Source organism: Cololabis saira, chromosome 11, assembly GCF_033807715.1.
Source record: "Cololabis saira isolate AMF1-May2022 chromosome 11, fColSai1.1, whole genome shotgun sequence".
Taxonomy (NCBI): Eukaryota; Metazoa; Chordata; class Actinopteri; order Beloniformes; family Belonidae; genus Cololabis; species Cololabis saira.
Genome location: NC_084597.1, coordinates 15,912,568 through 15,936,236, shown reverse-complemented (window position 1 = coordinate 15,936,236; position 23,669 = coordinate 15,912,568). Strand labels below are relative to the sequence as shown.

Here is a 23,669-nt window from a genome sequence, read left to right as displayed (position 1 = left end):
TAAAAGTTCGTTGTTTTTTGGGTGTAATTGATGTCAAGACACCCAACAAAACACAAAAAATCAAGAAAAATTTGTTTTTCATGTCACAATACCTTTAAGGATGGGGAGGCCAGACTAAGACAGATAAATTGGTACTAACATTGCTTGTGTGTTTTATACTTAGATTGACGCAGTTCGTGGAGAGAAGGGACAGAAGGGAGAGCCTGCTGTTATTGAGCCTGTAAGTATCACCGTCCAAGCGACACACTTGATGACCAGATGCTGCATGTGCGCACATTTTGAAGTTACAATGTGGAACATATGTGTGTTCCACATGTAAACACAGTCCATTCCTCACTTCCAAATGACAACGGCGACAGCAAACTCCCTCATTAGGGCTCACTACATCTTCCTTGCAGTATCCCTGCGCAAGGCCTCGCTCTTGGCTGTTTATCAACACGACAGCATAAACATTTGGAGAAAGGCCATGTCAGTGATGTCCAAACACTGAGAGGGTAGTGTTTAAATACAGGGGGAGAATGGGGAAGGTGGGAGGGAAAGAACGCAAAGAAGAACAAAAGGGAGATTGAGAGACTTTTCCTGCTTCTCGGGCTCCCCAAAAATGAATAATTTAATAACAAACGGGTGGAATACAGTCAACCCTGATCCTAATACAAAGAGAGCATGACTCATTCTGTATGTTTTGAAAGGTATATCAAGTAGAATTAACATTTGTAACACAACTGCAGCTGTTTCACGTCAAACAAATGCCATGGAGTTCCACTATGTATACACCTTTCGTCTGCATGACTTTCTTTGTTTAGACATGGACATTTCCCGATTTTACTTCCTTGATGAGTCTCTGCGTGCACAACACCACCCAGGGTGCTTTCAAAAAGTTTTATAAAACACTCCAAGAGACAACATATGTTATCACAGATGAGCACCAGCTACGTAGGGAAGCTTGGTCTTTTGTTAGCGTTCATTGAGCACATCTGAAGTGACGGACAGGAATGCTTGCCGACTCTGCAAGGAAACATCCTTGATAGGCAGGTGTGTCGGGGCATGTTTTCGTGTCTATTTAGCCATTTAAACCGGAGCTGTGCAGGCGCTTGCGAGATCACAATGTCACTGTGTTGTTGCACACTGACATGTGCTTATAAATGAAGGCATGAGTCCTGCAACGTGTGACCCGTTATGTGACTGTGTGTTTCAGGGAATGCTGGTGGAGGGTCCGCCTGGGCCTGAGGGGCCAACGGTAAGCCATCCATTTCAGTTACTGTCTCTTTAAATCTTCCATTTTTCTTTGTTTCTTTCCCGTCAACAACAAAAAGACAATGGTTTATGTCCTTTGGTTTTATTTGCCGTGCTGCAGAAATGATCAGCTCCTGATTGAAAATGCAGAAGTGGCAGAGAAGAGATTTGCACTTGGCACAAATGCCGGAAAATGATAATTGATCATTTGGAGAGTGTTTTTATATTTACGAAATGGTTGCAAATGCACACCCTGGAGGATGGAGTCCTCCAGAGGCTGGCCTTTTACATCACAAACTTTAGTTTCAGCTAATACAGAGAACTAAGCAACAGCTTGCAGCTCAACAAGTGGGACATGCATGTTACTTTCTCCTCTGTCCGGCCACTTTGCAACAAAGGCAAAGGCTTTGCGGTTCATTATGTACAAGTGGAAGTTAAATATTATCTTCTTTTTAAAACAGGGTCTCCCTGGACCCCCAGGTTCTTCTGGCTCACCAGGCAGTCCTGGAGATCCTGGAGAAAGGGTAAGCAGATATATAGAAATATACAAGAACCATGTGTGTGTCGATGCTGACGCGTGTGTTGTTTTCCATGACAGGGTCTTCCGGGTCGTTCTGGTCTTCCTGGTGCTGATGGTCTGCCAGGACCCCCTGGAACTGTCCTAATGCTGCCTGTAAGTAAATAGCAGTTGTCAAAACAAAGGAATTAAAAGCATCATGACAGGGAAAGTTGTCTTTTTTTTTTTCAAATAAAATGGTATTTCTGTCTGTTACTTTGCGGTGTAAATGTGAGACAGCCCGCCTGGTCTCCAAATACCAAATTTTTGTCTGTCTCTACCTTTATATTTACCCGACATTCTTTACCTAAAATTGAGGCTCTCGGGTGTCCTTCCAGGAGGTCGTCTGGGTTTAGACAAGAAGCAAAGCAGCTGAGTCGATTCTCACTGTAGCCTCACTTCCATCCAGTGATCCAACTGCAACTTTTACATGACCATCTTTATGACTTCCTATGCCGTCTACCTTCTCTACTCTCCTTTACTTGTACTTGGAAGACGCTCATGGGCCTGATTAGTTGCGCAGATGTCAAGTTGCAGTTTCAGTGGTCCACAGAGCTGTCTGGCTGAGCAATGTGGCAAGCTGTGTCTGGACGGTGACTCAAGTTGCTCTGGTGTGTCCACTGGCAGAGAGCACGATTTCAAATCTGCTCCAGGAGCTCCAAGTCTAATGAGAAACATGTATGTTTGTTTCACCCTTGTTTCAGCTCAGGGCTTTTTGACTCCTTGGGATGAAATTACTGATTCAAAAAGCCAGCAATGAAGTCTTCCATTGATGATGAGGGTTCCTATAAATAGAAAAATATCAATGTAGAAATCAATACCAGGGAAGGAATGTCAACAAACAGGGAGAGAAGTGTATAGGCAGGTCAGAAAATGATGTGTGGATGACAAAGGAAGCGGTCATTATTCATATTCGATAGTCCAACTGAGCAGAAAATGTGATGATCAGGACATTTGCACAACAGTGTTTAGCTGAGGAGAAATTGTATTTATTGTGGGTGGGCTGCAGGAGATCTGACTCAGCTCCGTTCTGATTCAGCTGTTTGTATTTTGCTTCTTAGTAACAGTGACTTTGAAATAATGTGTTTCGCTGTTTTGTTGCTGTGCATCTGCGGCCAAGTCATCAGCGAGCCTCCAGAGAGCTGAAAATGACTGAGGGAGAAAAAAAATAAAAATTCTGTGGTTGACGTGACTTCATTTTTTACCCATAGTGTAATACTGGCTTCTGACCACCAGATGGCAGTAGAACAGTCACTGATGGTTCTGGTTTATTAGTTGGAAAAATAAACTGATCACATTGTTAGGAATAGAAGGGAAATATTTGTTTTGCTGGATTTCTTTTGTGTTTTTGGGCATTCATTTTATTTCATCTTTTCTGCTCATCCGTCCACAGTTCAGAATGAGCTCCGGAGGGGACTCTGGACAGAAGGGACCACAAGTGTCAGCGCAGGAGGCCCAGATGCAAGCCATCATGCAGCAGGCCAGGGTAACGCTTCACAAATAATCAGCAAATACTCTGTTTTATCTTTTTTTTTCTCCAGTCAGCACACTTTCTGGTATTGTTCTTATTCTTTTTAAAATTCTCTTCTTTGAAAAAAAAAAAGAACCATGTTTCATCTATAAAAAAAAAATATCAGAATTGTGCTGTACAAACATAACACTAAATTATAAAAGATTTACAGTGTACTGTGAATACTATTCATTTAAATGATAAGTATAGGGAAGAAGACAGAGAAAATAAGAAAATGAGTATAATTATAAAATATGGAAGGTCAAAGGTTTTTCTACAATTCTCTTTACATTCATTGTAAATAATATACATTTTTAATGCTGCATTTATCATTATAAATCCTATATTTCATTAATATCTCTGTTTTATGAATGCAAGCGTGTATAATTTAAGCACAGAGTGTAAATAATTTATTTGAGAATAGATGTTTAATGTGTCAGCTAGTAATATTTTCACGTTATTTCAAGTTTTTATTTTCTATTTTCAGCTTGCTATGCGTGGCCCTACCGGTCCAATGGGATTGACTGGAAGACCCGGCCCTCTGGTATGTTTCCAGCTCATCTCACAGCTGAAACTTTAAAAAATCAATAAAATATTTAAAAAGTCCATTGTTCAGCACAACAACTGAATACATAAAATAAATATAGATGTGGTGAAAAACACATGTGTCCGTGGTGCCTGTCAAGCCTTAGTCATTGCCTTTGTTTCCAGGGTCCTACTGGTGTATCAGGACTGAAGGGAGAGCTTGGAGAGGCGGGACCTCAGGTACCAGATGGTTTTCTTTAAAACCAGTTCATGTAGGAGTACCACTTCTTACCAGAAAAGGAGGCAAACACATCTTGCCTGGCCTGCCAGACCGAATTATTTTATTTTAAGCAACTCATGTTAAATACATTTCATATCACTTTATCCCTTTCAGATTAGCAGAAAAATGTGAACTGTTTCTCTGTTTAACATAACTGTATTCCTCCAGGGACCACGTGGACCCTTGGGATCTGGTGGACCAACTGGAAAGCCTGGAAGAAGAGTAAGTTGTTAGTGGATTTGTCAGCAGCAAGTACAGGAAGTAATGTAATACGATGGATAGTCTATTTATTCTTCATGTTTGGGGAAATGCCTGTAAAACATATATTCAATCAATTTTCATTCTGCAAAAAAGAGCCATAAGGATAATTAGTAGAAAACGATATAGAGATCCAACAAATCCATTATTCCTTCAGTTAAATTTGTTGAAATTTCATGAACTAGTAGACCATAGTATTCTGCAAATTATGTTTAAAGCTCATAAAAAAACTTTACCAATCAACATTCAGAAAAGATTTGAAAAAAGAAAAAGCAAGTATAACTTAAAAGGAACAGAGATTTTTTAAAAACCAAGATGCAGGACAAAATTGATGGAATGTTGTGTTTCTGTGAAAGGAATCAATTTATGGAACAATCTGAACAAAGAAAACAAAGAATCCAAATCAAACATTACATTCAAAAGAACAATTAAAGCCTGTATGTTAAGGAAATATAAAGAAAAAGGTTGAGTTTGATTGACATACCCGTAGGCGGTGGTAATTTTATTTAATGTTATTTTAATTTTATTTTAGTTGTTTTTATTCACTTAGTTTTTTTTTTGTTTTTTTTAATTATTATTAATTTATGTTATTTGTGAAAGGGGCAGATCAGATAAGATTCTTCTTCTTTCTGCTCCCTTTTCATTCATAAGTTGGGAACATTTGTATTTGTGTTTATGTTGAATTGTTTTGTTTTTTGAATGAAATAAAGAATAAAATGAAATGAAAATGAAATCATGTCTACATTCATGTATGGAAAAAAGGGAGCACTTCCTGTTCCAGACAGTATTCTCTAAATGACACCTTTAAAACTCTTCTGGGCCACGTTGCACTAACTGCTTTTGTTTTTTATTTTCAGGGTCGTTCTGGTGCCGACGGTGCCAGAGGGATGCCGGGACAGACCGGACCCAAGGTATCAGTGCAGGGATTCATTTCAGTGAACAACAACCTGACCGGTTAAAGTAGGTCTTTGACGCCCGTGCAAGGTTAACGCTCTTGTTTTTCGCTTGTCAGGGAGACAGAGGGTTCGACGGTCTGGCTGGACTCCCTGGTGAAAAAGGACACAGAGTAAGTCGTTTTGTGGGTTTATGGGAATTGGATTCAACATGAGCAGTGGATAAACTTAACGATGCTTGTTTTTCGCAGGGCGAGTCTGGTCCCACTGGACCCCCTGGTTCACCTGGAGAAGATGGAGAGAGGGTAAAAAAAAAAGCACACTTGGCACCTCATTTTGCTCTATCAGCCTTAAAGATATCCATCTTATGTATCCCATCTTTCCCGTATTTGTTTTTATGTTGCTGCGCAAAAACAGGTGTTTTTTTTCTGTCTCATCAATTAATTTCTTGCTTGATACACGTGTGTATACATTTTCATCTCAGCACACTGTTATCGGGTTGTAATCCATCTTTCCTTCCTTATTACCCACAGCTCATGCAACCCGAGCTCATCTCCACCAAATTTTGCTTTCCGCCTCCCCATTATCGCTCGATCTCTATGAGCTGCGCATCCTCACTTTGCGCTCCATTATCTTTCACTGTCTGGCCCCGAGTCTGACCCGCTCTCTGTTTCTTTCCCAGGGAGATGACGGAGAGATCGGACCCAGGGGACTTCCTGGTGAACCAGTGAGTGATCTTATATGTTACTGTTCACTGTTCCTCTGAGAGCTTGTATGATAGGAAAGAGAGAGCCCGGAGCCTGCTGACATCGTAATTGTGTTAGCCAACAATCAAATGATCTCTCATGTTTCATCTGAAGGCTGCACATTGAGAGTTTCAGCTTTACACTACTGCAGGACAATGTCCATCAATCCGGCTCTGCTTGTGCACCATTTCAATCTGGAGTTAGAAAATGCAGCAGCTCAGGGAGGATATTCACTACGGAGAAGAAGAAGAGATTCAGAAAGTACTTGACGCCTCCTGTTGTGACTGGTGTTGTCCACCAGGGGGTGCTGTATCGGTTTGGATTCTCACCACCAGCGCAGTGCATTTGGTTAGGCAGCTGGCTGTGAGGCATAACACAAAAATGCGAAGCATTGTTTGACAGAATATAAGGTTTCCCCTCAGAGTCAGACTCTGCAGAACATCCTCAAAGACAACCAGGAGGGAAATAGTGTATTTCTGTGACTTGATTCAACTAAACACCTCGTTTTCCTTTCTTTTTCTCCTAAAGGGACCCCGTGGTTTGTTGGGACCAAAAGGGCCTCAGGGACCTCCTGGACCTCCTGTGAGTCCCCCCTACACCACCCTCTCATCTTATTTATATAAATATATATATATATCATATATACTTCAGGCAATAAGAACAGAGGACATTGCAGGCAGCACCTTCAGGGAAATAAAAACTAAATGCCTCTCAGACAAAATCTAGACTCATAATGCAGTTTATTTCAGTTTTTTAGAAAAATGTCTGCTGCAGAAAAAACGCCAGAACCTAATGTTTATAAATGTTAAGCAAATATCATGATTTTTGTTGTTGCATTGACAAAAAAGCATTTTAATCACTTTGACATGGACACGTTTCCTTTGTTGCTTGAGTTTCCTCTGTTTGACTGATTCGGACTGACTGTTTGCACAAGATTCCTCTTAATCCAGTCTCTTGTTTACATTTTGTCACACTGAGTCTTTCAGTCGGAATAAGTTCCTGACATGTAGACATCAGGTTGTATACATTTCTAATCCTGCCAAAAATAGAGATTTGTTACTATTTAAATTTAACGTACTGTAGTTTGGTATTTGGTGGATTTTAATGAGCTGATAGCACATGTGGACTCTCCGTTTACGGGTCAAACTAGGATTAACCTGCGGTCTTCTGTGTGGTGACTACAAGAAGAAAGTTGCAGATGCCACCACTTGGAATGAGTTTCCTCTGCAGGGTGGCTGGACTCCCCCTGAGAGATGGGGCGAGAGGCTCCACCGTTCAGGGGGAGATTCAGAGTAGAGAAGCAGTGCTTTAAGAGTTAGTTGAGGTAGTTCAGGCATCTTAATAAGACGCCTCCCTGAAGAGGTGACATTCGGCCCGGATTAAGTTCATGGACGGATGGGTGGATGACCAGCGCCTTCTACAGTCCAGTTAGATTTCAACATCCCCATTTTCTATATTGATATATACAGTATAGGGCTGTTCGATTAATCGATTTTAAATCGTAATCGCGATTATGTAATTAGAACGATGTTAAAACGTGAAAATCGTAAAATCGATTTTTCACTTTTTTTTTTTTTTTACTTTGTCTGCACACATATTAATGATTGATACCATATTAATGATTGATGGAAATACCTCTCAATACCTGCGACAAGTGCCCCATCGGAGAGGCTCTTTAGTGTAGGAGGGGGCGTTGTAACATGCCACCGGGCATCCCTCAAGCCAGATGCGGTAGACCGGCTCGTGTTCCTTGCAAAAAACTTGCAAATGTGAACAGCAAATGTAATGACTGACATTACACACCTCTACCTCCTTCATGGGTTGCATTGTTATTTAGCATGCAAACACCCAGTTTAGTTTAATTAGAAAATGTCTTGTTTTATTTAATTGGAAATATAACTTACTGTATGTTTGCAAGTGCTGATTTGCTGATTTTTTTTTTCAGAGATAAAACTTTATATTTTATTATATTTTTTAAAACTTTTTTTCAACTTATTTTACAGAGTTTTGCACTTTATTCATTAATTTTTGGTTTAATAAGAGCAAAGTTTGCACTTAAAGCCCAATGGGGCAAATGTTCAATAAAAAAACAGCATATTTGAAATCATTTATTTGCCTTTTGTCAATTCACAAAGTAATCGTAATCGTAATCGAAAATCGGATTTTGAGAGAAAATAATCAAGATTTTATTTTTGGGCAAAATCGAACAGCCCTAATACAGTATATATGTCACTTATTTGTCATTCAGGAAATCATTTGACAAAGCAACATCTTTCAACTTAACCTCTTGTGGAATAAATACACAGATCAATGTGCATGTTGATTTGTGCAGGGCTGTTAAATGTCCTTCCTGACACAATCCTCCCCATTTATCTGGGCTTGGAGCCTCTTAGAAACCTCTGACTGGGTTTCTTAGATGGTTGAGTGTCCAGTCTGAGGCCAGTAGAGCAGCCGGCTCTACTCAAGTTAGCACTTCTATTTAACGGTTAAAAAGCAACTGCGTCCCCATCCGTTCTAGTGAATTGCACATTTGTCTCCCTCTCTTCTCTTCGTTTGTGCTCATTATTCTGTTTCTCCCTTCCGCAACAGGGTGTTACTGGAATGGATGGTCATCCTGGACCCAAAGGAAATATAGTAAGTAAAGGGTCATCTGACCAAATATGCATTACACAACGATGACAGAGTCTCTTTAGTTCTCATTTAACCCGTCAAACCCACAAAAAGGCCTTGCACAATACCAGCTCGAGTCCTGCTCGCGTCAGGCCATAATGAGAGAATATCTAACCGGAGCAGCTCCGTTGCTCTTTTGGGATTCTTCCAACAAGGTAGAGATGAGAGATCAACAACTTTCCCAGACTCTCGGATTGAGGCAGTGTAATTGATTGCCAGTTATCCCGGAGGGAATGTGTTTTGTGTTTGCGGTTCAGCACTTTCTTTCATTAGGAAAGGAGGTGTGAAAATGTGCACTGTGTGTGTGTGTGTGTGTGTGTGTGTGTGTGTGTGTGTGTGTGTGTGTGTGTGTGTGTGTGTGTATGTGTGTGTGTGTGTGTGTGTGTGTGTGTGTGTTTTACCTTCAGGGAGAGCAAGATATTGAGCTCTGCCCACAAATTATGGTCTATTTGGTTGAAAAGATGAAAAAACAAACGAAACAAAAAAAGAAAAAAGTGATGATACATCTTCTAATTTATAACGGTTCTGTGCAATGTTTGGAGTCAATAAATTATTTTTACATTCACATAGATTGTTTTTTCCATCAGGTAAATTACTTTATCTGTTTTTCTTTATAATGAGATTTCTAACATTTTTTTTAGGGCCCTCAAGGAGAGCCAGGCCCTCCCGGACAGCAAGGCAACCCTGGTGCCCAGGTTGGCGCTGAACAGCATGTTTGACTCTAGATTTTTCTGTTATCCATAAAAGAAAAAGTTCTGAACATTTTGCCCCCAACCTACAGGGACTCCCAGGCCCCCAAGGAGCCATCGGAGGTCCAGGAGAGAAGGTAAACAAATAATCTTACATTTATAGGAATTTGTCTCAATCATTTGCACGAGCAAGAAGCCAAGTTCCCGTCTCATCTTGTTCCAAATGCTTGCCACATTTATGTAAATGAATCCTCACTGCAGGACACAATACTGACATAATCCTGATCCATTTAACCCAGTTTCAGCTAAATCACATTCACCATCAGATTTACAAGATATTCTTGTGTGCTATCAAATGAAAACTGAACACGATTGATGTAGGTTTTATGATTCTGCTGGTTCTAAAACAATTAGACCATCATATTTGATTAAAACATCCGTAGAAATAAATAAGAGTTAAATTCTCCATCATTTATTTAAAACCGTTGGTTGTAAGGATTCGTTCAGGGTATAAATGAAACCAGTCCTGCAGTCATGGAGTCAATACATCAGTACATTTCCCCTGGCCATGACAGTTGATGCCTCTTTTATTACAAGAAAAACATGTAGATTAGGAGCTGTCACTGCCAGTCTCCTGGTCACTTTATTCCACCTAAAATGGACGGACACATTTTTTTTCAGAGACATTCATGACCAGCAGAGGATGAATTAAATACAGATTGGGGAAAAACTGCATGAATCCTGAATTCTGATGTTTTATGGATCCATTTTGAATAAAACGTAGTCTGATGGTCATCTAAGTTACCAAAAACACACAAACACAACGTGCTTCAGGAGATAGCATGCAAAAGTCCTGGAAAAAAAAACGTTAGTGGCAGCAATGTCTTCAAGCATGGGATCAGTAGATCCAACCTGTACAACATTCAGGTGGAATTTTTGACTGCGAAAGGCTCTCTTGAGGACATTCCCCAACATCTCTGTGAGGTTAAGCTCTGGGCTCTGACCACACCCAAAGGTCCGGCCTGTGATGGATTTACTTAAGTGCTTAGGGTCATTGTCCCGCAGCATCACCAAACTTCTACTAAGCTTCAGCTGGTGGTCCGCCAGCCCGATGTAACTTGAAAATTCATTTTCCCCTCGAAGAAAGAAAGTGCTTGAGGCTTTGAGATACCGAAGCAAGTGAAGCAAGCCCATATCATGATGCTCCTTCACCATACTAAACCATTAATGGTGTCTTTAAGACTATTGCTTACCCTTCCTTGTGGGTTCTTCTTTAACTTATTGAGTAGTGTATTTAATGCGAATTTCCCCGCTGTGGGACTAATAAAGGAAATATCTTATCTTATCTTATCTTATCTTATTTGGACTCATCTTGACATCCACATCTAGGAAGGGAAGCCATGGTACTACATTTTCTCTATTCATTGTCTCCAGTTAGTTTCTCTGTGGACCGATGGATGCTTAAACGCTCGGACGCTTGTTTTCAGAGATCCCTGTTTTATGAGACAGTGTTCACCTCAGCAGATGCTTCTTATTAACAGCAAATGTAAAATGTATTCAGTGTCTTTATTAAACCCCACCTCCAAACTCACTCTATCAGTTGGACTTCGTTTGCAAACGACTCCTTGTAGCTTTAATTGAAGTAAAAAGTCTTTGCGTTCACTTACCTTTTCCTCCAGCGCTGTTATTTGTTTAGCAGGTGAATTCAATTAAGAACAAATTATAATTGTGTTTTTTTAAATATTGATTACCAGATAACGTTTTATGGCACATTTGTGTATACAAAGAAAGAGCACTTTTTATTTGGCGCTATTGAACGGTTGTAACCTGTGTATTTGCAGAACAGACGTTTGCATCTGTGCTTTGTGTCAACTAAAAATGATCGCTTTGGTGTGGCATTGACTGAGCTTTTGTTGTTTGCAGGGTCCAACTGGAAAGCCGGGCTTGCCAGGAATGCCAGGAGCTGATGGTCCACCGGTGAGCTTATGCAAAAATCACTGCAGGCTGAAACTATTTGTTACTATAACAGCGAAGCAACATTTCCTCATCAGTTCACCATATTTTAATGTTTAAAATCCACTGAGCATATACAGTGCACACATTGAGACAATTATGGTGATGATGCAACACTTAAACACAGCTGTGTAGGAGTCTCGTAACTTTCCCACTCACTCTGCTTTATTATTTGAAAGCACTCATTTGGAGCCACGCACAAACACCTGCACTGATGACAGATGTTGGTTTTTTTTTGGTAGATGGGAGGTGGGAGAGGCTGTGAGAGTTTAAAAACTGCAAAAAGAGAGAAAAAAAAACAAAACAAGATCAGATATGATACAGCTGATGAAAGACGAGTTCTCCCCCATTTACACACTTATTTTTTTCTGTGGTTCATGGATTTGTTGCACATCAATTCAACAACATTCTCTCTCCTGCTCGTTCGTGTCGTTGCTCATATGTATCCATCTCCTCCACACTAAAAACCCATCAGAGCAAAGCTCCTGCGCCTCGTGAGAATGCAATCAATTTCCTTTCACTCCTCTTTACTGGATGTCCGTTTGTGTAGTGTAAGTGTGTCGTGTGACATCTGCGTTGTGTGTTTGTTCGTATCCATGCGCGGCATACCATTGTGAAGTCCCACAACAGCAACAGTCTTGGCTTTTAGAGCCCAGTAATAGCTGGTGCTTCTGTAATGCTGTCCATTAAGGATGAAAAAAATCCCAAATGAGATTGAACTCAAAAGGCCTTTTTCCAATTTTCTAGTTAGATTCATCCTCTAGCAGTTTTATGGCCGAATCCCTCGGTTATAGGGGTGTTGTAGTATTTATGGCAGTAATTATCCTGAAATGCTATGCAATAATATTACTGTTAATAATTTACAGGGTCACCCTGGAAAGGAGGGTCCTCCTGGGGAGAAAGGACACATGGTGAGGTTTATTTCCTTCCCTATTTCCCCTGCTGTAGCTTGCGTTTGTTTTTCTTTTAATTTATTTCAGCTTTTCTAAGTTTGTTTTCCCTGTCAGTGCCGCAGTTCAGAAACATTTGCATAAAGTCTTTCACATTAATGTAGAAACATTAGCACTGCAGTGTGTGCGTGCTTGTACTTTATGTGTATGCTCCAAGCTCTTATCAAACATTTGTCTTTTTAGGGACCTGCCGGCCCTCAAGGACCCATCGGTTATCCTGGGCCCCGAGGTGTAAAGGTGAGTTGACAACATGTCCATACTAAAGCGCTCTTTCTAATAGATGGGCTGATGCACTTATAATATGTTGTTGTAGGAGAAAAATTTGAATTATTATTCCTGGATTTTTTTTGTCCATTAATGAGTCCCACATCGTGTAAAAAAATGTATTTATCAGCAAAAACTTGCAGAAAGTTCAGGGCTGAGTTTACCAGGGTGGAAGAAACTAAATGTTTTTTAAAAAAAAGAAAAGGTTTACTTTGATGTGGAGTTTTTACTCAACAGGCTTCAAATTTTCATAAAAAATTTAGTCAAATTTTTCTTCCCTCTCACAATGTAATTCTCTAATTCTTCCTATTTTTCCTTGAGTAGAAACGTCATACTGCCTTGTTGTCCTCGTGGTGGCTCAGAGATTCCATTTGGAGTTTCAGTTTCTCGTTAAATAGCAGCCCTTTGAGTCAAAGAGTGAGATTTTTACCTCACTGTAAAATCTCAACCACCAATGAGAAGCTGTTTAGCAGCTTCTTTCTCATGTGGTCTCACTCTGACTTTCATGTATCTCAGACAGTAGGACAGCAAGCAGCAACACCAGGGATCGACAGTCGCAGCAATCCCACTGCAATTTCACCAGAAATTGCTCCGTCTAGTTTATCCTTATATTCTTATAGCACCTTGAAAATTGAGTTGTATGAGCCAATTGATTTCTACCAGTATATTTTATTATTGTTGGTAGTATTTTAACTGTTTGCCCCGTGGTGCAAAAAAATGAAGACTTACAGCCATCTTTTCAGATCTTACCGTACCGACGTACGACCAGTAACAGGAGCTGATAGCTGCTGGAGTCACGTAGCACTTCTCTTGTGTGGTGTCATTAATCGCTTACAGAGAGCGAGGCAAAAGAAATCCCATCAAATAATTCATGGTAAGAGGGTGTGACTGATCTAATCCTAACAGCTTCCACTAAGAGAGGGAATCGCACAAATGGCTTGACTAAAAGCCCAACAATCCCCCTGTTACATGGCTGAATCCTGACAGTCCGGCTAAATCAGACGATTATTGAGGATTAAGAGCCTTGTTTTAGAAAGATCTGCAGTCGCCGTTGGATGTGTGAAAATATTCACCTGCAGTTCAGCCCGCGTCGTTAGCCGAAGATACCCCTGATTGACCAGAAACTTGTGTCTGCTCTTGCATCACAGGGAGCTGATGGTGTGCGTGGCCTCAAGGGACACAAGGGTGAGAAGGTAAGAAGATACAAGCAGGAAATGATGGATCTATATGCATCATACTGAACATTTACAGGGAGGAGATGATTGTGATCATAGTGATGACCCCTTCACGGTTCTCTTACACGTATCATAATGCCAATTAAATTCTACAAAAACACACAAGAATTGTGCTAGCAAGGGAGAAGGAAAGGAGGAAAAAAAAGGTACCAATAGTTACCATGGCAACAGAAGCCATTGCCAAGACTGTATTTATGTGTTAGGGTGTGTGCTTGTTTTTCACTGCAAATTCTGCATGAAATAAAGAAGCTCAGCATCAGAAATGTTGATGCCATCCTCAGTGTTATGTTTCCTTGATTTTCGTGACAGGGAGAAGATGGCTTCCCCGGCTTCAAGGGAGATATGGGTATCAAAGGCGACAGGGTAAGGCTTCTTGTTTATCTTTCACTCCGCTGTGACTGTCAGTCTCACCTTCAGCGTTTGAATTCCTGCCATCTGATTTCTTTTGAGCTTTGTGTTGTCTGATGTGACCTTTACCTGCAGCACTTCTTACTTTCCCCAAGTACTGCCTGAGCCTTTCTGACTGTTATTGTTCCCCTTGCCAGCTGCTGTGAATTTTAATATGCACAGTTTTGGGATTTCTTTCATGCCTCTCGCCAGTCAAGTCCTGACCTCTTCAACTGCTGTAGAAAAGTATCTCTAGTTTGACATGTGTACTCGGCAACTGTGTCTCTCTCTCTCTGAAGCGTATTATGGATTTACGCCGTCATGTTGTGGGGAGAAAAAAAAAAACGTCTTCTACAGTGCGAAGCACAACTCACACAAGCAAGAAACTTCAAACACCACATCCTATCCCTTAGCTGTATCAAGCAGAGCTCAGAAAAGAGCAAGAAATCGATGGCACTTTTAGGCTCCTTCAAACCGACGAGGGACCTGGGGGTTCAGCCATGTTTTCCTCTGGAGATGCTACGGATCCAGATGAAAGCAGCGATTTGAGAAGGCCTTCTGCTGCACACATAAGACTAGACTTTCAATGAGTCATTTTTTCAGCAAGGCCAAACAAAACTGTGTGTGCGTGCAAAAGAGTGCTCAAATTAATGCGTCCTCTTTGAGCCTGCAAGCGTGAGTCAAGTACAGTTTACTTGACGCTGTTTCATGTGTGCTTGAGTGTTACGTGTGCGTGCACTCTCTCGCTTTGCAGCACAGCTCAGTCCTTTAACTAGATACCTTTTGCACACCAGTGGGCCTCCACGGCACTGCCTGCTTGTCAAAGCGAGTTTGTACCCTGTCATCTACTGGGTGTCCTGCGAGAACCAGAGTGCATTTAGAGGGAGAGGCAATAATCGGATCGCTAACTGGCTGGGGGCAAGGGGTGCATTGCCTCTAAGAGAAGAACTGTTCTTCTTTAAACAACTTTAGACTTATAGCATTTCTGAGGAGGCAACCTCAAACAACGTGCTTGCCGCAGTCTTGTTGATTTAATCTTTAAGCAATGTGTCACGTGGTTCCTGGGCTGTTTCTAGCTTTTTGGGAGCCCTGTTAGGGCTGGGCGATATGGACCAAAAGTCATATCTCGATATTTTCTAGCTAAATGGCGATATATATCGATATTTTTTCTGTGCCATAATTGGGGTTTCCCCCAAAGCATTATAGCATAGCATCTCTGTTAGCTTCATTTTTTTCTGAGGCAAACCCTTAAAAAAACAGTCAGTTTTAATACAATGTCTCGTGCCAAATGTCACACAGGTACCTTTATTAACAGAGGTCTGCACAATATCAAAATGTATAAAACAAATGAAATAAAAATAAACTGCCTGCACATATAGAATAAAAATGCTTCTTGAATAAAATAAAACAAATATCCCTTTCCTGCATAACAATTAAATTCACATACACTTTGCAATTGACACACGATACAATGTAGACAGTAACAGGCAGACTTTGACAGTTGTGCAAGTAACAAAACATTTGTGCAAATCTCAAATAAAACATTCAAGTCAATTTGTCACAAAATAAGCTATATCAAAATCATAAAAAAAAGAAAATAAATAATTTTTTATTTTTTACTTTTTTTTTAAAAATAGATATAAACAATATTGTCTCGTACCATATCGCGTTTGAAACTATATCCATATATATTAAAATCTCGATATATCGCCCAGCCCTAAGCCCTGTGCAAGATTCTGTTTAGGTATCGTGTCATAATGTATTTTTTAAAACTGCTGTGGAATAGGGGAATTGAAACCCTTAGATATGTGAACAGTTCATGTTCAAGTTGAGCTTGAAAATAAACCTAAGAAACAGCCGAGGAAGCTAGCTCAGGTGAGCGTATCACCGTCTCTGAACGGCATTGAGGTGGGGATTCCATGCGTTGCAGAGGGAGCATCACTTCCATCAACAGTTGAGGAATTTTCAGCTTTTGACGCTTCAACGTGATGATCAGTTGGTAAAATTGCAGATACTCAGCTACTTGGGGGCAGGACAGTTTCAAAGCATGTGCCTTATTTTTGTATGGAGCAAAAAAAATTGGTTGTCTATAGCATGATGGGGGCTCGTCAGAAGCACAATTTGTGGGGCATTAACATGTCACTGCTGTGGGAGCGTACAGTTAGGGCCTTTAATAAAACCCCCAAAAAACCCAGGATTTCGGATTTTATAAACGCAAAGACTTGAGCATATAAAGACAACAAAAAAAACAACACTTTTGGATCACAACACAGGTGGTGCAAAAATTAAAGTATTTTACAGTGAAGCACCTAAATGTGCTTTTTTAGAGGGTTACAAATGAAAACGTGTCATTTTATTTTTACCCAAATAGGTTGACCTTGCAGCTTGGGACCCCTGCTGGCTACGGAGCCCCAGTATAGTACAGTCTGCACACCGCTAGAAACAGCTCTGTGTAGGACTTCCTTATTTCAGCATAGACGTTCATTTTTAGTGACGAAAGAGTGACAAATGAAACTAGAAAATTTCTGGAAATTTTGATATGGGCATGCCCTACTGCCCATTCGACCCCTGTTGCTGCTTTGGTTTGGGGCTGTAGTGGTTGTGTTCGGGGTGGTTCTATGTCAGTTTGAGGAGTTTTTACGCTTGCATTTCATTCATTCCTGTGCTCCCAATAGTTATTAATGTGGCGCGCGAAATTAGAATATTCGTCGACCAAGGAGCGGCACAACAACAGCAACTCACAGTTGAAGGGCTTCAACGACAAACAAAACAAATGAATGTCAGAACGAAAAGCTGATTTGAGTCCCTTAAAATATGAAATTTAACATCAGAAAATGTTGTCGCAAATGATGCAAAGCGAATTTCATGATGACTGAAGGAAAGAGTTTGTTTCTAATGAGACTGTAACTGTAAAAATGTGATTATAATTTGATGGATGAAAATTGATGGAATCAGATCAAGTAAGGATAATTTTTTGTTAAACTTTCAAGATATAAGCAAAAATAACACGACTAAATGTCATGTTCTTGCATGAATGAATAGGGGGTGGGGTAAGACTTGAAGAAATAGGAATGCAAAGACAAAAACTGGAATTTTTTCGGATAATCAAGGATAAGAACTGAATCTAATCACGGAATAACCGTTATGAAAAAGATCAGCCCCTTACGTTAAACTTTGCTGTCAAGTGAAGTCTCTGCTTTGTGTGTTTCTGTGTCCCCCAGGGAGAACTTGGACCAGCAGGGCCCAGAGGAGAGGACGGTCCCGAAGGGCCAAAAGGTCGCTCAGGGCTGCCAGGAGATCCTGGTCCAATTGGGCCTTCCGGTGAGAAGGTGAGATGCTGTCACAATTTGTTTTATTTTTCCTTCTGCATGCAATTTAAACCAACAGGTAGATAAGTAAGAGTTATAAAAACCACAGCTATGACCATGTTGAGTTATGTTTGATGTAAGAAAACGGCACAACAAGCTTCTAAAATGAAAATAGCTTTTGCGGTCACTCCGAAGTGAACAGCAGCTAATTATTGATGGATGTTTCTCTTCAAGCAGCTCAGAACATTAATAGAATCAAATGTGGAATCATCTGAACTATTATCATCCTTTAGCCAGTGACAGGACCAGTTTCTCAATGACTTTTCACTAAAGGATGAAGAATTTAGCCTGAACACATGTTCATGATACTGCACTCACCCCTCACACACTGATTTGGCAAAGTATTAATATCTTTGCTCCCCTTTTTCACTTTTTCTTTGGGTATTAATAAAGTATTATGTCTGTTTAACTTAAAATGAGGCGCTCCTCCTGAATCTTTTTTTTTATTGTGACTCAGTTCATCTGTCTAGTGCGGAAATGTGGAATTCAAGCTTGATGAGATCGGTGTGGTGTAAATATTCAGGAGATAGTTTTAGGGTCTTGTTTGGACCTTTGGAGCATCAATGAGCAAATCTGCCATTTTCAAATCATTCAGATGCAACATACCACAGGGAAGAAAAGTCTAGATGAAGTCAAATATAAATTGGAGGGTGTGGTGATTGAATCGGTTCCACGGCTGTGAAGCTCTGCCAGGCACAGGAAGACTACAACAGTTTCAAAACAAATATCCTGCAGCTGTCAGGATAATGCATTGCAGTAAGACATAAATGCAATATAATAGGATTGATTTTTACTCAATTTGTACAGTCGTGATGAAAAAAATTCATGCTATAAAACAATGAACAAAATGCAAAATGTACTCACAGTCCAGCAATCTGAGGTTTACCGAAGAACATCATACACCCTAATTGATATCATTTTTACGCAGGTTTCATTAATCAATTCACAACCTGATTATTGAACCAGAATCCTATTATTATGAGTTCTTTTTTATTATTACCGTAGATAGCAAGCCATTATCAGTGAGGACTGTTTATATTTGTATTTTGTACATTTGTGTCATGTACTTTATAGTTTGTGTTTTGGTTGGTGTTGCCACTTGGGAACAATAAAACTTTTCAGATAAATGTAAAACAAATATTTGTCTTTTGCAGGGTAAACTTGGAGTTCCTGGTTTGCCAGGATATCCAGGAAGACAAGGACCAAAGGCAAGTATGCGCATGCTGCTGAACAACTCACTGTAGGAGAAGTCAGCCTCCGACATACACTATCCACTAGGCACCGTGCAATAAGTTACGCCAAGCCAGTTTATTTTCAAAGTAACGGAAACATACAGATGCTTTGGTCACAGCCCTGGGTTCTGCTTCCCAAGCTCCCAGCTGTACCCAATGGGAAAAGGAGATGTTGTATTAAGATGACTGGATGTAGCTGGTTCAGTCCTGCAGATCTCTCTCCAAGTGAGCCCGAACCACATTTACACTCAGTGATATCTGCCAGACCCGTGGTCGCCTGGGATCAGCCTGCTCTTCTGCGGGACCCAGTGGAGCTCTGCTAGCCTCTGTTTCAGCTCCAACAGCCCTCGTGTCACATTTTGTTTCGGCAGCTGAAATGAGGGAGTTTACACAGATTTGATCAGAATGACATCAGAGGTCACATTAATGGACATTAAAGGTTCGGATTGAGCTAAGTCAGGCAGGCTCAATTACCCACCAGAACTAAATAAAAGGGTTTATTCTGTCTATTTCCCCATTTCTAGATCAGCTGTGAATAATCTGGTTCCTGCCAATAAAGCACCGCAAATTGAAATCCAAAAGAGGCTCTTCAGAAAACTTTTTTTTTTCTAGTTCTCTTCATACAGCCTGTGCAATAAGAATAAAGGATACAGTTTAGATGGCAAAAGTGTAACTACATTTGCATTTGAATTTAAAAGAGAATGAAAAATGCTCTTGTGTGCTGCGCTGGCAGCTTTGCTGAAGTTTGGATCCTTTAGCCGCTCAGTCTGACAACTGGACATGCTTGAAGCTTCCTGATCAAAGAGCTAGGGATTTGAATATGCTATTTGCTGTCAGCCCTCAGCTGCTGCCACGATAACAATACACTGCCACCCCCATTTGCATATAATAAGCTGGGGGTATCACATGAAATAGAACAAACAGGGGATGACTGTTTAAGTTTTGCCTCTCAGATGAATAAATGACTCTCCTTCTCTCACGCACACAGGGATCTCAAGGTTTCCAAGGCTTTCCTGGTGCCAATGGAGAGAAAGGAACTCGGGTATGTCAGCTCTTTTTTATTTGTAACAAGAAACAGGTAACTTTGAGATCTTAGCGCTAATTCCCCGGCTCTGCTGAGATTGTGCTGCGTTATATTACTGTCTTCTGGTGTTCGGTTAAGATTTCTTCTTAACGATGTGAGCTGCATCCCTTTGATCGCTGTGTGTGTGTTCTTGGTGTCCGCAGGGAACAGGAGGAAAGCCAGGCCCACGTGGACAGAGAGGACCAACGGTTAGTCTTACTCAGCAGTCTCAAGCTTATCTGCAGATGGTGAACTTGGCACCTGGGTGGGAGTGGAGGCTCCACTTGGGTAATCTTGAGGGAAATCCAAGCCAAGACGATAATTAATCGTAGCATTTTCAGGTCACGAATATCTCTCAGGAGCCCATCTCTGATTGTAACTCTCTGTCCTTCAGGGGCCTCGAGGAGAGAGAGGACCGAGAGGACCAACGGGAAAAGCTGGACCAAAAGTGCGTAAACGGTTCCACTGCCACCATCTTATACTTTAAATATACTTGTGATTTACTTGTTTGTTTGTCTCGTCAGGGCAACTCAGGAAACGATGGCCCACCAGGACCTCCCGGTGAGAGGGTACGTACAGACACTCTGCCACCAAGAGTCCATTTACCGTATTTTCTGGACTATAAGCCGCTACTTTTTCCATAGGTTTTGAACCATGCGGCTTATACAAAGGTGCGGCTATTCTGTGGATTTTTCTTCCACCGCTCGGGGCGCTCTAACCGGAATTAGAATCAAAACTAAGACAAAATAAATGCAAAGAAGAATACGCTACTTCTTCTTTAGCAGATAGAAGTAGGTAGAAGCAGATTTCAAACAGATAAATAGATAAATAAATACCGGTTATTTTCTCTTGGTTCTGTCCCGTTTTAATCAGCAAAGTTGCTGCCGTGTTAAAAGACACTGTTAGGAAAGATCTATTTAGGTACAAACATGTACATCATTTACAGTTCAGAATCCTTATGTACATGTAGTAAATATCTAATCTAACAACATAAATATCTGCGACTTGCAAATTTTTTTTTTTTTTAAATAGAGCAGATGCAGCTTATATGCAGGTGAATGAATGAATGAATGAATGAATGAATGAATGAATTGTTTATTTCGGTTACATTACATTATTTGCAATTCAAACTGTGTGTGTATGTGTGTGTGTGTGTGTAAATGACAAAACACTTTCATACAAGTTTACACTCATCAGTTTCACACAAAAAATAATAATAAATAATAATAAACTCTGTAACCGAAAAAGGAATAGGCTGAAGCCAAAGCTTATATTTGCCTACCCTGTACTTTCCAACAGAAAACCCAGATTATCTGCAATATGAAAAGAAACAAAAAGAGAAATTTCCCTTTAAATTGTTCTGCTTAACCAAATTATACTCCAATCATTTAGCATTGTAATCCTTAATTATTTTACTTTTCAATATTTTTTTAAAATTCAACAGAGATTTACACAGTTTCACTTCATCACTAAGTTGATTCCATAATTTGACTCCCAAAAATGAAACACATCTATATTTAACATTAGTCCTCACACGACATCTTTCAAAGACCCACAGCCTTCTTAAATTATAATTTGTTTCTCTTAATTTAAAGAAATGCTGAAAACAAGCAGGAAGGCTATTATTCTTAACTCGAAACAAAATTTCTAATGTTTTTAAATATACAGGTGCGGCTTGTATATCTTTTTTTTATTATTTTTATAAAAATAGAGCAGATGCGGCTTATATACAGGTGCGGCTTATAGTCCAGAAAATACGGTATTCTCTTTTTTTGTTTTTTTTTGTTCTTTTCCCAGAAATCATTGATTATGAGAAATCTTGTGTCTGCTTTAGGGCTTGCCCGGGCCTCAGGGACCAACAGGCTTCCCAGGACCAAAGGGCCCTCCTGTGAGTTTTAACCCCTTCCAGAAACCCAACATGCTTTTTTCTTTGTTAGTTCTGAGACTTTCTTGAGATTCATGGATTTTTGTCAACTTGCCAGGGACCTTCAGGGAAAGACGGACTGCCCGGACATCCTGGACAGAGAGGGGAGACTGTGAGTTTGGGTTTGACAAAACACTCAGCTTTTCTGTTTTCCACCAACTGGATTGCATCATGTTGTTGTTACTGTGTTTTTCCTTTTACTTTTAGGGATTCCAAGGCAAGACGGGACCTCCTGGTCCTCCGGGTGTGGTCGGACCTCAGGTGAGTCTCACTTGTTACCATTCGGCTGTATTTGAGAGTGATAATTGAATATTTTTTAGTTTTACTTTGGTTGAACAGCTCAGATCAGTTTTGTTCCCATTTTTTGTTCTGACCCTGCAAGGTACACGCTGATAATCCATTTGCTTGCAGGGTTGTGCAGTGAGAAAATGAATAAACAAGCATGAGAAATACCTGAAAGTGACGGTTCAGAGCACTTTTTCTCTTTTTTATTTTCTTATCCAACAACAGTGGATCCATTGTCTTGCGTATATTGTAAGAGTCATGACTCGGGTGTTGTTTTTCCCTCTTTCATATTTGCATTTTGCTCTTCATCCATTATGCATGAATGTTTAACAGACTTTCCCTTCAAGCAGCTGCAGCAACTGCCAGCCGAGAACCTTCATGGTTACAGAGCTGTGTAGGGTTTTAATGACTTTACGGCCTCCCACTCAGCAAAAGCTCAGCTTTTACTTATTGTATTTTGTAGGAATTTAAGAAATTGTGAATTTTTTTTACATTTAAATGATTGATTGTTGCTCTCATTGTCCTCTCTGCTTTCAGCTTAGATCCTTCTGTGTATTTCACACCTCTTCTGCTTCCTTTTTAAAAAAAATCTTAGGGGCCAACAGGTGAAACTGGACCAATGGGAGACCGGGGCCATCCTGGACCCCCAGGCCCGCCTGGTGAGCAGGGTCTACCTGGAGCTGCAGGGAAAGAAGGAGCTAAGGTGAAGCTCTGACCTATCTCCTCTGCCTTATATCCATAATACTGTATATTTATATACCGGTATATATATACATATAAATAATTAAACTGTTAACACCCATTTCTCAGTCTGTCTCCAGTTTTTCTCCATATTAATTCAGTTCCTTCATGCTTTTGCCTGCAGGGTGACCCGGGTCCTGCTGGACCAGCTGGAAAAGATGGACCTCCTGGGCAGAGAGGCTTCCCTGGAGAGAGAGGCTTGCCCGGCCCTGTGGTTAGTACAGTATCTGCTCAGTCTTGTATAATACCTTCTGACAAAATCAATATCTCTCCCAGCTTGGTTATTGCATAATAGTTATGGGCTATTTAAGTGCTTTAAGAATCTGTTGAACATCAAGAATTAGATTCCCGGTTGTGTTTCGGAAAAGGAGTACGTTGTTTATTTGTTCATATTTTACTGAAATATTCCAAATTAATGTCCTTGGTGGGTTTTCTTTTAAAATCCAGCAAGAAATCATTCGTAGAAGCATTTTTTTCCCCTCTTCTCACAACGTGAACAATCACAAGTTATGTGTTGTACCAGTTTCTCTATAACCTGAGGCTAGTTTGCTGCTAGATTGGTAAATTACTATTTCTCCCATCTTATCCCCATCGTTTGGGTGACTACAGGAGGTTTTCCACCTCAAGCTGAGCCAGTTTGAAGATAGGGAGTCAGGCAGGATGTGTGCTACCCCAACAGATGTTTTTGTTTTCTGAAGATTTCGTTTTACTTTTCTCTGCAGGGGGCTCATGGCCTGAAAGGGAACGAGGGTCCTCCTGGCCCATCAGGCCCTGCTGTGAGTAAAATTTACCGCAACCATATCCTCGTTTTCACCTTCTCTCCATCTCTGGGAATTGCTTTCATAGC

General features: G+C 40.5%; 1 protein-coding gene across 2 annotated transcripts in view; it reads left to right on the top strand.

Moving 5' to 3' along the window:
• col5a1 (procollagen, type V, alpha 1) overlaps nucleotides 1-23,669 on the top strand; it is a 96,132-nt gene that overhangs the window by 51,371 nt on the left and 21,092 nt on the right. For both annotated transcript variants that reach the window (XM_061733793.1, XM_061733792.1), the window contains exons 9-41: nucleotides 164-220; nucleotides 1,196-1,237; nucleotides 1,695-1,757; nucleotides 1,832-1,906; nucleotides 3,183-3,275; nucleotides 3,787-3,843; nucleotides 4,011-4,064; nucleotides 4,273-4,326; nucleotides 5,220-5,273; nucleotides 5,375-5,428; nucleotides 5,507-5,560; nucleotides 5,938-5,982; nucleotides 6,530-6,583; nucleotides 8,591-8,635; nucleotides 9,313-9,366; nucleotides 9,453-9,497; nucleotides 11,284-11,337; nucleotides 12,240-12,284; nucleotides 12,507-12,560; nucleotides 13,736-13,780; nucleotides 14,132-14,185; nucleotides 17,431-17,538; nucleotides 18,732-18,785; nucleotides 19,798-19,851; nucleotides 20,037-20,081; nucleotides 20,267-20,320; nucleotides 20,397-20,441; nucleotides 21,707-21,760; nucleotides 21,855-21,908; nucleotides 22,004-22,057; nucleotides 22,677-22,784; nucleotides 22,947-23,036; nucleotides 23,545-23,598. In XM_061733793.1, coding sequence (XP_061589777.1) covers nucleotides 164-220; nucleotides 1,196-1,237; nucleotides 1,695-1,757; nucleotides 1,832-1,906; nucleotides 3,183-3,275; nucleotides 3,787-3,843; nucleotides 4,011-4,064; nucleotides 4,273-4,326; nucleotides 5,220-5,273; nucleotides 5,375-5,428; nucleotides 5,507-5,560; nucleotides 5,938-5,982; nucleotides 6,530-6,583; nucleotides 8,591-8,635; nucleotides 9,313-9,366; nucleotides 9,453-9,497; nucleotides 11,284-11,337; nucleotides 12,240-12,284; nucleotides 12,507-12,560; nucleotides 13,736-13,780; nucleotides 14,132-14,185; nucleotides 17,431-17,538; nucleotides 18,732-18,785; nucleotides 19,798-19,851; nucleotides 20,037-20,081; nucleotides 20,267-20,320; nucleotides 20,397-20,441; nucleotides 21,707-21,760; nucleotides 21,855-21,908; nucleotides 22,004-22,057; nucleotides 22,677-22,784; nucleotides 22,947-23,036; nucleotides 23,545-23,598 — 1,926 coding nt within the window. The remainder of the gene's footprint in view (nucleotides 1-163; nucleotides 221-1,195; nucleotides 1,238-1,694; nucleotides 1,758-1,831; nucleotides 1,907-3,182; nucleotides 3,276-3,786; nucleotides 3,844-4,010; nucleotides 4,065-4,272; nucleotides 4,327-5,219; nucleotides 5,274-5,374; nucleotides 5,429-5,506; nucleotides 5,561-5,937; nucleotides 5,983-6,529; nucleotides 6,584-8,590; nucleotides 8,636-9,312; nucleotides 9,367-9,452; nucleotides 9,498-11,283; nucleotides 11,338-12,239; nucleotides 12,285-12,506; nucleotides 12,561-13,735; nucleotides 13,781-14,131; nucleotides 14,186-17,430; nucleotides 17,539-18,731; nucleotides 18,786-19,797; nucleotides 19,852-20,036; nucleotides 20,082-20,266; nucleotides 20,321-20,396; nucleotides 20,442-21,706; nucleotides 21,761-21,854; nucleotides 21,909-22,003; nucleotides 22,058-22,676; nucleotides 22,785-22,946; nucleotides 23,037-23,544; nucleotides 23,599-23,669) is intronic.